Source organism: Lactuca virosa, chromosome 1, assembly GCF_052849685.1.
Source record: "Lactuca virosa cultivar CGN04683 chromosome 1, Lactuca_virosa_CGN04683_v6, whole genome shotgun sequence".
In the NCBI taxonomy this organism is placed as follows: domain Eukaryota; kingdom Viridiplantae; phylum Streptophyta; class Magnoliopsida; order Asterales; family Asteraceae; genus Lactuca; species Lactuca virosa.
In genome coordinates, this window is record NC_136426.1 from 40,055,687 (window position 1) to 40,066,437 (window position 10,751).

At 30.0% G+C, this 10,751-nt stretch overlaps 1 protein-coding gene across 2 annotated transcripts; it reads left to right on the forward strand.

Annotated features, from left to right (window-relative positions):
- The first annotated feature begins 2,384 nt into the window (after nucleotides 1-2,384).
- Nucleotides 2,385-5,243, forward strand: LOC145108745 (putative serine/threonine-protein kinase At1g01540). 2 transcript variants are annotated; one of them, XM_079045852.1, is made up of 7 exons: nucleotides 2,385-3,206; nucleotides 3,380-3,484; nucleotides 3,588-3,710; nucleotides 3,787-3,957; nucleotides 4,249-4,378; nucleotides 4,447-4,665; nucleotides 4,844-5,243. In XM_079045852.1, exons 1-7 carry the CDS (start codon nucleotides 2,539-2,541, stop codon nucleotides 4,976-4,978), a joined length of 1,551 nt encoding a protein of 516 aa, XP_078901978.1. In that variant the 5' UTR covers nucleotides 2,385-2,538; the 3' UTR covers nucleotides 4,979-5,243. The 2 variants fall into 2 exon arrangements, with proteins under 2 accessions (XP_078901978.1, XP_078902048.1); XM_079045922.1 differs by having other exon boundaries at nucleotides 2,386-3,206; nucleotides 4,456-4,665.
- The last annotated feature ends 5,508 nt before the right edge of the window (nucleotides 5,244-10,751 follow it).

Genomic DNA, 10,751 nt, shown 5'->3' on the forward strand with positions numbered 1-10,751 from the left:
TTTTTTTGTCGGCTCTGGCCACAAGTGAGACATAGGGTTATAACTCTAGCTCATTTAACTATTTTTATGATTAACTCTGTTATTTTTACTTTTTTTTTGAAAAATCAATCCTAAAAGTTCAAATTTGGTTCTGTAGTTTGCAAAAAATTACATAATATGTCCAAAACTCGTTTTTATGTTTTTTAACTTCTTTATTTTCATTTATTTTTTATTTTTTAGTCAAAACTAAACTTGTTTTTATATTTTTTTCGTTTTTTTTTGTATATATTTTTTTATATTTTTCGTTTTTTTTGTTTTTTATATTTTTTAACTTCTTTTTTTCTTTTTTTATATTCATTAATTTTTCATATTTTTTTATTTTTTTTTTGTTGTTTTGTTTTTTCTTTATTTTCGTTTTTTCGTTTTCTTTAGAAAACCAAAAAAAAAAAACTTAAGCACCACAAATGTAATATACTTTAATATATTCATACACTTTATACTTTTTAAAAAATATCAAAAGAAACTATCAAATTGACGAAAAACAAAACGTAACAAAAATACGAAACAAAAATACGAAACAAATACGAAAAATATAAAAAAAAATATTCATACATTTTACACTTCCTGAAAAATATCAAAAGAAGTTATCAAATTGACGAAAAACAAAACTTAAAAAAACTAAAAATAATATATATATATATATATATATATATATATATATATATATATATATATATATATATATATATATATATATATATATATATATAAAAACAAGTTTAGTTTTGACTAAAAAATAAAAAATAAATAAAAATAAAGAAGTTAAAAAAATATAAAACCGAGTTTTGGACATTAGGTGTAATTTTTTGCAAACTACAAGGACCAAATTTGAACTTTGAGGACTGATTTTGCAAAAAAAAAAAATAACAGAGTTAACCATGAAAATCGTTAAATGGGCTAGAGTGATAACTATATGTCTCATTTGTGGCCAGAGCCAACCAAAAAACTAATAATAGGGCTTTTCTTAGTTACGCATGAAAATGTTATGGCTTTTATGGTATTTGCCCTTATTTTTTCTATACCGCTGCAGTGTTTCATTCCATTCATTCGTGGTGAGTAAATCGTGAAATATTAGCAATATTTGGACTTGCCAAATTTTGAACCTTAAACCTTCTTTATGGAATTCCACACTTCAACTATTATGCTCACATGATCATGTTATACTATTTATCATCTTTTTTTTGGTTGAGCAAATTAATCTACTCCTAAATTAGCATCACCTATGTCTCCAACGAGACTTAAACTCATTACCTCTCAATTGATAAAATCACTCCTTACCGCTAGGTCAAAAGCCCTTTGATATTTTTAACACCTATAGCATCATATTTTGCTTTGTTTTCTTTATTTTGTTTTAGCTTTTAAAACCTTCATTTGACTTTCAATAGTTTGTTATTTTGATCATTTGACTTCATTAACACATATTGGTCAATATGTCATTTTTCTGCCATATTTTCTCAATAAGACACTGTACTTTAGCTTGCCTCCCATTTCAGTTGAAATTGTCATCTTATGTCTTCCATTTTCTTTTTAGATATATAATATTCCAATCTTGCGTCATTTATTTCATTTATTACTTTTGTTTTTCACTATCTCACCCCTTTAAACATATGGGCTTTAACTATATTGTAATGATAGTTAAAAACATACTGTATTATTTATTTTAATAGTATTAAATCTAAATTTATTTATTACTGATTATTATAATACAATTATTTGATCAATTGTGTTTCCATAAGCTTTCTTATATTGTTTTCTTATAGAATATTTATTATACTTTGATTAACTGACCTAATTTTTTATTGCATTTGGTTTCAAGACAATGATTAGTTTCTATTTAAGAATATGTGTACTCCACTCCTAAAAAAATTATATTCGCAAAACATCTACCAAAAGTAAAAGCAATATTATAAATAAAATAAAACCATCAATATTTACACAACCCAATAGACCATCGATTAAAGTCGCATGTCACATCCACATATTTTAACATCAACAGGTGACTAATTATTAAATTACTGTTAAATCAAATTATACTTACAATTCATATATTTTTAGTCAGCTTTTATTTTGATAATATATTTTAGAAAACAATATTAAAAATATGTAAATATTTATAATTAAATCCACAAAACATAGTAGAACATTATTTTAGATAATTAATTCTACTATTCAATTATTAACTTTTACATCATAAAATTATTAACTTTACATCATAAATCTTTACAGACTTTAAATTAGGAAACTATCTAAATTTAATTTTGTATAGAGTGGGGTCGCTATATGTCTAGAAGTCCCATCAGTCCAGCTTTAGCCCTCCCCACCCTTCAACTCCCAAAATCCCCACTCAATTTTCTATCCATTAATACTACCACTACCATTAGCCTCCTTTTTTGTCTCTCTTCTTCGTTATCTTTTCCAATTGTCTCTTTGTAATGTAGCATCATCGTACTAAGGTCATCACCGCAAACCAAAGAAGAAGAAAGAAGAAGAACAACAATAATGTCTGGTTTTCTAAACGATGAGCTCTCGAAGAAAACCTCGATTTTCGGTTTAAGATTATGGGTTGTTGTTGGAATTTGCGTTGGAGCCGCTATTGTAATCTTGATGTTCTTAATTTCACTCTATTTCACCTCAAAACACAACAATTCCTGCAAAAAAACCAAAACTTTACCTCAAAAACCCACAATTCCAAACATCTCTAAAGAAATTCGTGAAATCCGCATCGACCCGACCCGAACTCATATTCAAGAAGCCCCAAACACCATCCATAAACAGCATCATCCCGGTCAAAACCCGTATCCCGAATCTGATTCTTTAGCTGTAGTTGATAGGCATGCAGATGATGAGAGTAAATTAAATGGGTACCAGAAAATTCAGATAGATATAGGAAAGAAGCACCGGATTTCTTACCCGGAAAAGGGCGGTGGCGGTGGTGGCGGTGGGTCTTCTCATGAAAGCGGGTCCGGCGATCAACTGGCACCCATATCGGTCCAACCCGAGGTTTCCCATTTGGGTTGGGGCCATTGGTATACTCTTAGAGAGCTTGAAATTGCAACAAATGGTTTTGCAGATGAGAATGTGATCGGTGAAGGTGGATATGGGATTGTTTATTGTGGAGTTTTAGTGGATAAAACCACCGTTGCTGTCAAGAATTTGCTCAACAACAGGTTCAATTCATATATTCCATAACATGCATATAACAATTTGATCAAATTCCATTAATAAATTTGTAGTCTTGATTGTGGTTTTTGTAGCATATATTGTCGCACAATTTTGTTAATCTTTCCAATTTATGAAAAAGATCACAACATACATGTTTTCGTGCTTTTGTTATGAACAGAGGACAAGCAGAGAGGGAGTTTAAGGTTGAAGTAGAAGCAATTGGACGCGTACGCCATAAGAATTTAGTCAGGTTGCTCGGCTATTGCGTTGAAGGAGCTCACAGGTACCCCACAAATAATGCACTTCGTTTCAAAGTTCAACAGTTTTTTTTTTTTATTGTTTTTTTTAATTCAAACTGCATAATTTATGGTTTCTTTCCTATTTAGGATCCTTGTTTATGAGTATGTAGACAACGGGAACTTAGAACAATGGCTTCATGGAGATGTAGGACCAACAAGCCCACTTACATGGGAGATACGCATGAACATTATACTCGGAACAGCCAAAGGGTACATTCTTAATTCTAAATTTTCAATCTTTTTTCCATGTAATTTGAAACCCTTTATGGATTATGATAATTCATAGGTTGACCTATTTGCACGAAGGACTTGAGCCCAAAGTTGTTCATCGTGATATCAAATCAAGCAACATTTTGATCGATAGGCAATGGAACCCAAAAGTTTCGGATTTCGGCTTGGCCAAGCTTTTAGGCTCAGAAAGTAGTTATGTCACCACCCGAGTCATGGGAACATTTGGGTATGTCATTACTTTTTTCAAATTTATGGCCCCGAGTTTCAGGGTTTGAGTCTCAGCAGCTATAATGTAAATTTTAGTTCCACATTGGATTAGGCTTTTGTGGGCACTACGCTATTATGTTAGACGTCTAGCAGGCCACTGTTTACCTGATTCACATCTCACATGATGCTTCTGATAGATGTGGGCCAGATCAGGGTGGTTTAAATAATAACCCTTTTGCAGAAGCTCTTGACATTTATAGTCTTTTATGTTTCCTAATGATGAAAAAAAAAATATGATTTTGATTAATAGGTATGTTGCTCCTGAGTATGCAAGTACTGGCATGTTGAATGAAAGAAGCGATGTTTATAGTTTTGGGATTCTTATTATGGAGATAATTAGCGGTAGAAACCCTGTAGACTATAGCCGACCTCAAGGAGAGGTTTGTTTGTGTCAATTATTTTTTATTTTATTTTTATGTTGTTTTCACTTATTGGATTCTAATTAAAGTTGACACAGGTGAACCTTGTTGATTGGCTTAAAGCGATGGTAACAAATAGAACCGCTGAGGCAGTTTTGGATCCTAAAATCCCCGAGAAACCGTCTTCAAGAGCATTGAAGCGTGTTCTTTTAGTAGCATTACGCTGCGTTGATCCAACTGCTCAAAAAAGGCCGAAGATGGGTCACGTTATTCACATGCTTGAGGCCGATGATTTTCCTTTTAGAGATGTAAGTTTGTAGTGTGGGAGTTACAATTCCAATGCTACGGAGCTACTGTGTACCTGACTTAAATCTCACATTATGGTCTTGGGGCAGACTGTGTGGGTCAGCTCAAGGGTTGCTGGAAAACTGACTGTTTTATTTTATTTCTTTTCATAATATCATAATCTTGGTGTCGATGTTGTAGGAACGGAGAGGGTCTCGAGAAACCGCAAGGGAGAGACCGTTTGAGAAACGACATGTTGAGTCGGGTGATAGTAGTGGATATGAAAGTAGCATTCAAACAAGCAAATCGGTATGGAAAAGGGAAGAACAACTCTAGAATCTACTCCCTTAAGTTAAGAGTTGACATTTGTGTATAATGTTGTCGATTCGTGCCATTCATGTAAGTTCACACGTTCACGATTACTCATTGTAGAGATTTCATAGCATTAGCATTTGGTTTTGAGTTTTCTGAGTTGTTATGCTCATAATGCGTGTTTGTTTGATTGATTGATTTTGTGTTCTTGGTTTAATTTGATCGGTGTTGCGTGCAAAAACAAGATAATAGAAAACGAAAATTAGATTTTATTGTGATTGAATTGATACTTGGTACTCTTCTTTACCATTTGCAACTTGTTTCTTTTATTTTGGTTAATTGCAAAATTGACTTCCAAACCATATTATATATCCGTAGGTAGTGGTGGTCCTGGTGGATCCTTTTTTTGGTGGCGAAGTTGTGGTGTGAGACGTAAAAGTTGGGTATATTAAGGGTGTGTTTAGGTCAACTCCAAGGGCAAACACTAAAAAACACAAAAATGGTGTTCTTTTAACACCAAAATACAATTTATATTCCAACCAAACACTAAAAGTTTACACCAAATATATATTTTCATATTATTATAATAAATAACATATGTGAATAATATTAAAAGCAATGCATATATAATAAAATAATGCATTTATATTGAAAAAGTGATTTGGTGTTGGAAGAATGCTCCGCTAAATATAGCGGCCAACAAATCTCCCCACAAAAATAGTGATACTTTTACAGGTCCATTGGAGTAAAATATACTGGCTTTCCACCAATTTGAAGTCCGATTGGAGTTGGTCTTAGGACGGAGGTTTTGAAATATTTTATAAGATTTTAGCTTTTAAAAAAAAACTTGTAAAAAAGAAGTTTGTTCGATAGTAAGAGCTTCTAAAATTTTATTTTAAACAAAAAACTTTTAATCCAAAAATTACTTCAAATAATTTTTGAGAACTTTTAGTTTTTCTTTTTGTTCTATGTACTTTTACATTTTAAAAAACTAGCAATTACTTTAAAAGTTCCAGCAAAAGAGACATTAAATAGATTAAGATAGAAGATAAAACATAGAACTTTTTCTAGCTTGGTGGTTAAAGGTTCAGCATCCATGGGGGGTGACCCGGGTTCGAATCCCTTAGCCCCCCACTTCGTTTTGTTTTTTCCCTTTGGCTTCTTTAGGTCAAAACCGGCTAGGGGCTAAAAACGAACAAATTAATGCAAGTTTGAGGTATAAATGAACATAAATTTCAACTTTGGGCAAAACCAACAATCCCTTTGGCTTCTTTAGGTCAAAACCGGCTAGGGGCTAAAAACGAACAAATTAATGCAAGTTTGAGGTATAAATGAACATAAATTTCAACTTTGGGCAAAACCAACAAAACGCTGCAAACTTGAAGGTTTTTATGACACTGTAATGATTTCGAACCAAATGATAATATATATTAAAATCATATAATTTAATGGTCGTTACTCGCAACTGTTGTAAATAAAACTATATATAATTCTCGATTTAATGTTATTTTTAAGATTATGTATAATTACTTTAGAAATTATTTTGTTGACATTTTATATAAGGTAATGTAATGTAATTTATAACTTTATGTTATATTTAATTATTATTGTTGTTAATAGATCCAATTATTAGGAGAAAAAGAATAGTCATTGGGGTTTTAAATAAATGTGGTGCAACTAAAAATGTCTTTTGGTGCAACTAAAAATGCATTTTTTATAAGTATATATAGATGTAAAATGATAGATATACATAGATAGATATAGATATATAGATACTCTTCTATTTTCTCTCAATTCCTTTCCAACCTTCTTCAATTCCATTCATTTTTGCTCTATAACCTTTCAACAAAATGAATCCAAACATCGAGAAAATAGTAATAGAAGATAGTCCATATAGTACTTCATCTTCATCCAACGATGAACCTAGCAACGCTAATTTGTTAGCTTATTATCTATCGTACTACACAAGTTTTGTTTTAGAGTAATGTATGTTCAAACAACATTCTTACGAGAAACACAATCCACAAAGATCGTATAGAGACTTGATAACTACTAATCAAACATTACTTTGCTACTGATTCAACTTTTGCTAACGAGAAATTTTTGAGAAAGTTTCGTATGAGAAAAGGTTTGTTTATGTGACTTATTGGTGACCTGGAGACGAATTATCCTTTTTTCAAACAATATGGGATGCAAGAAATCCAGAGAAGTTTTAGTACGCTACAAAAATACGTCTCAGAAATATGTCAAATAGCGTACGGAAGCAACCCGAACTCGTTAGATAAGTATCTAAATATGTCATAAAGAACTTCACATGAAAGTCTTAAAACTTTTTCTATGGTGTTGTCCAACTGTATAAGGTCGGATATTTACGATGTCCAACGTCCACTGGAATTCAACTTTTGTACAAAACTAGACATGGATTCCTTTGAATGTTTGGTAGCATTGATTGCACACACTGGAATTGGAGGAATTGTCCAACGAAATTGAAAGGCCAATACATGAGGGTGATCATGAGTATCTAACAATGATACTAGAAGCGGTGACGTCACAAGATTTATGATTTTGGCATGCATTTTATGGTGTAACCAGTTCGAACAATGATCTTAACGTCTTTACCAATCGTCATTGTTTGAGGAGAAATATCATTGAACAACCCCCGAGTGTTCATTTTATCTGAACGGTCAAGCACTACAAGCATGGTTACTATCTTGAAGATGGAATATATCCAACATAGGTTGTATTTGTGAAGTCATATATGCATCCAATAACAAACAAGAAAAAACGGTTTAAGGCGGCACAAACAAGAAAGGATGTAGAACGTGCGTTTGGGGCCCTTAAAGCACGTTAGGACATATTAAAATCATCGACATAGTCTATGTCAACAAAGAGAAACACTTGTGTTATACTCAACAATATGATACTGCAAGATGAGGGTGCTATGATATCTCGTGTATACCAGTGTGATCCCCCCAATGACGGAGCTTTTAACCCAAAATTATTGCATGAATTGTGCAATGTTGAAACCCGCCACCAGCTTCAATTTGATCTTTCTAATTACATTGAGCATGCCTACATTCCGTCTCTGGATAACTAGTTAGTTTTAATTGTCGTTTTACGATTTTAATTATATTGTCTTTTTTTAATTGAGTTTTTTTATTTATCGTGTTTTTTAATTGTATTAGTTTTTTTAATTAATAAATATTATGTTTTATTATGCATTATATTTTTTAATTTAATTAAATTAAAATAATAATATAGAAAATAAGTTGAATGGATTGGAAAAATGAGTTTCCGATTTATAATGGGTTGGGGAAGATTTAAAAAAAAATTGATACAAAAACTAACTTGACAAATAGACGGAAAAGATGGGAAAAAATAGATACCTTTCATACGAGCCTCTTTTCTCTTCATAGCTACCTGTTGGCTCTATCCTATATTGTTGTCATTTGTTTGTTTTTCTTAAAAAAATAAATAAATAAATAAATAAAATAAAAAAAAAAATGTCCCAGTGAGTAGGAGAGGTAATCTCTAAGGTGGTGTTTGTTTTTTGTCTGCAGATCTACGTGGTCTCTTCTGTCTGCGCCGCGCAGACCACGCGCAGACATTAGCATTGGCAGACTGTTTGTTTTTTTGAAGACTGCAGACCTAAAAATGTCTGCGCGCCCTCTTCTTGGCGCAGATGTGGACCATAGTCTTCTAACATCTTCAGACATCTTCTAGCTTTAAAAAAACACATATATCTTCATTTTTTTTAAGTTTTTTTTTTATTTATATTTTTTCCAACTTTATTAATGATAAATAATTTGAAAAAAAAATTACAAAACTTAAAAAAAAAAACGTTCGACGATATAAACATGATATTTTTGACAAATTTATAAATAAAGTTTTATTACAATAATAGTCGTTGAAGTTGTTTATATAAATATGAAAAAAAAATCATAATATATTCTTATATTTTTTTGTCAAATTTTGTAAAACATTATTTAATACAGTATCGTCAATTTCCCGAGAAAATATTTATGGTACGTTTTTAATGGATTTAATTGAAAAAATTGAAGTTTATTTCCATCCATTTATGTATCAAATTCTTTGATCCCTAATTATAATGTTTAGTTATAACTTTGCAACCAAAGTTGTTGGTTTTTATTAAATATATACGTTAATTCATACCATTTTTATTTTTATTTTTATACAATAATAGATAAAAGTTGATCTAGATTTGTTAATTATTTATAACAAAGTCATAAAAATATTAAAAAATCACTTTGAAGTTTAAAAAATTAAGTTCATTTAGATTTCAGTTTATTTTAGTAGCCCGCAGATGTTAAAAAAACAAACAGTCTTTTTTTTTTCAGACTGCAGACGTTTGGTCCACCTCTTCTATTGCAGAGGTCTACAGATGTGGTCCGCAGACTGCATACATTTTGTATCAGAAAAAACAAACAGCACCTAACTGGCTAGGAGTATTAACTTCATATTTGTGGGTATTGGTAGGGTAAATAATAAAAAAAACAAATTTATTTTGTGATAATTTTAAAATAAATAATATCTACATGTCAATTTATGAGTTCTTTTAATTTTTAAAATTAAAAAGTCACATAATACTTATAGTTATATGTCTAAAGTATCAAGTGTAATAAATATTATACTAAATTGCAATTAATATGTTTCTTCATTCTTTATTTCAAAATTTTATTTTAAAAAATACTTCCTATTTACATTTTAATATATATATATATATATATATATATTTAATTAACCCGTGTAATACACGAGTTTTACACCTAGTTAATTAAAATAAAACAATAAACCCTTATAAATTTAACTTTCTAATAGAAATAATTTTCTATCTTGAAAAGTAATAATTTTTTTCAAATGCCTATTTTTAGATCTGTTATATCAATTGTGAAGTTTTTTCATTTGTATAGAATTTTTTTTCAAAAAAATATTTGATATTATGTTCGAAATATCCATTTTAAAATATGATATTTTTGTTTTTTTAATTAAATTTGATTTTAAGCACTTATATAGTATATATTTCCTATTACTATGTGTTTTTAACTTTTTTTTTAGATTTTAGTAAAAAAATGTTTTCTTAAAATTCCGAAAATATTCATCAAATTTGAGACTTATTCTTTAAATTTAAGAGTTTTTTTTTGAACTTTGAATTTAGTTCATAATCAAAATGACATTTTTCTATACAAGGACCAAATTTGCCAACATATGAAATTAATGTGGCCAAAGTTTAAAAACCAAAAGCTTTGTAATAAAAACACATAAAGACATTTTCTGTAAATTACAGGGAGAGCCTTTATAAATGTATTTTCTATATAGAGACCAAATCTGTCAACATACAAAAGTATTGTGGCCAAAGTCTAAAATTCAAATATAAAAAAAATACCGCCTTTTTGATAAATTATAGTGATAGTTTTTGTAATTTATTTTTTCTACACAGAGACCAAACCTATAGAGCGACCAAATCTGCCAACATATAAAAGTATCGTGACCAAAGTCTAAAACTCAAACGTAAAAAAAATACACACATAAAACTTTTTTGTAAATTACACAAGAACCAAACATGCCAACATGCGAAACTATTGTGACTAAAGTCTAAAAATCAAAAGGTTTTGTAAAAAAAATATATGTAGGGATATTTTCTATAAATCATAGTGAAAACTTTTGTGATTTATTTTCTATACAGGGATCAAACTTGTCAATAAATGAAAATATAATAGTCAAAGTCTAAAACTCAAACGTAAAAAAAAATGCATAAAGATTTTCTCGGTAAATTTTA

Bases quoted from the DNA above. Each gene is read 5' to 3' on its own strand.
- LOC145108745 (XM_079045852.1), top strand. From the start codon at position 2,539: ATGTCTGGTTTTCTAAACGATGAGCTCTCGAAGAAAACCTCGATTTTC. The intron at 3,485-3,587 runs GTACCCCACAAA...TTTCCTATTTAG, and splicing joins TGCGTTGAAGGAGCTCACAG to GATCCTTGTTTATGAGTATG. The intron at 4,379-4,446 runs GTTTGTTTGTGT...TTCTAATTAAAG, and splicing joins ATAGCCGACCTCAAGGAGAG to TTGACACAGGTGAACCTTGT.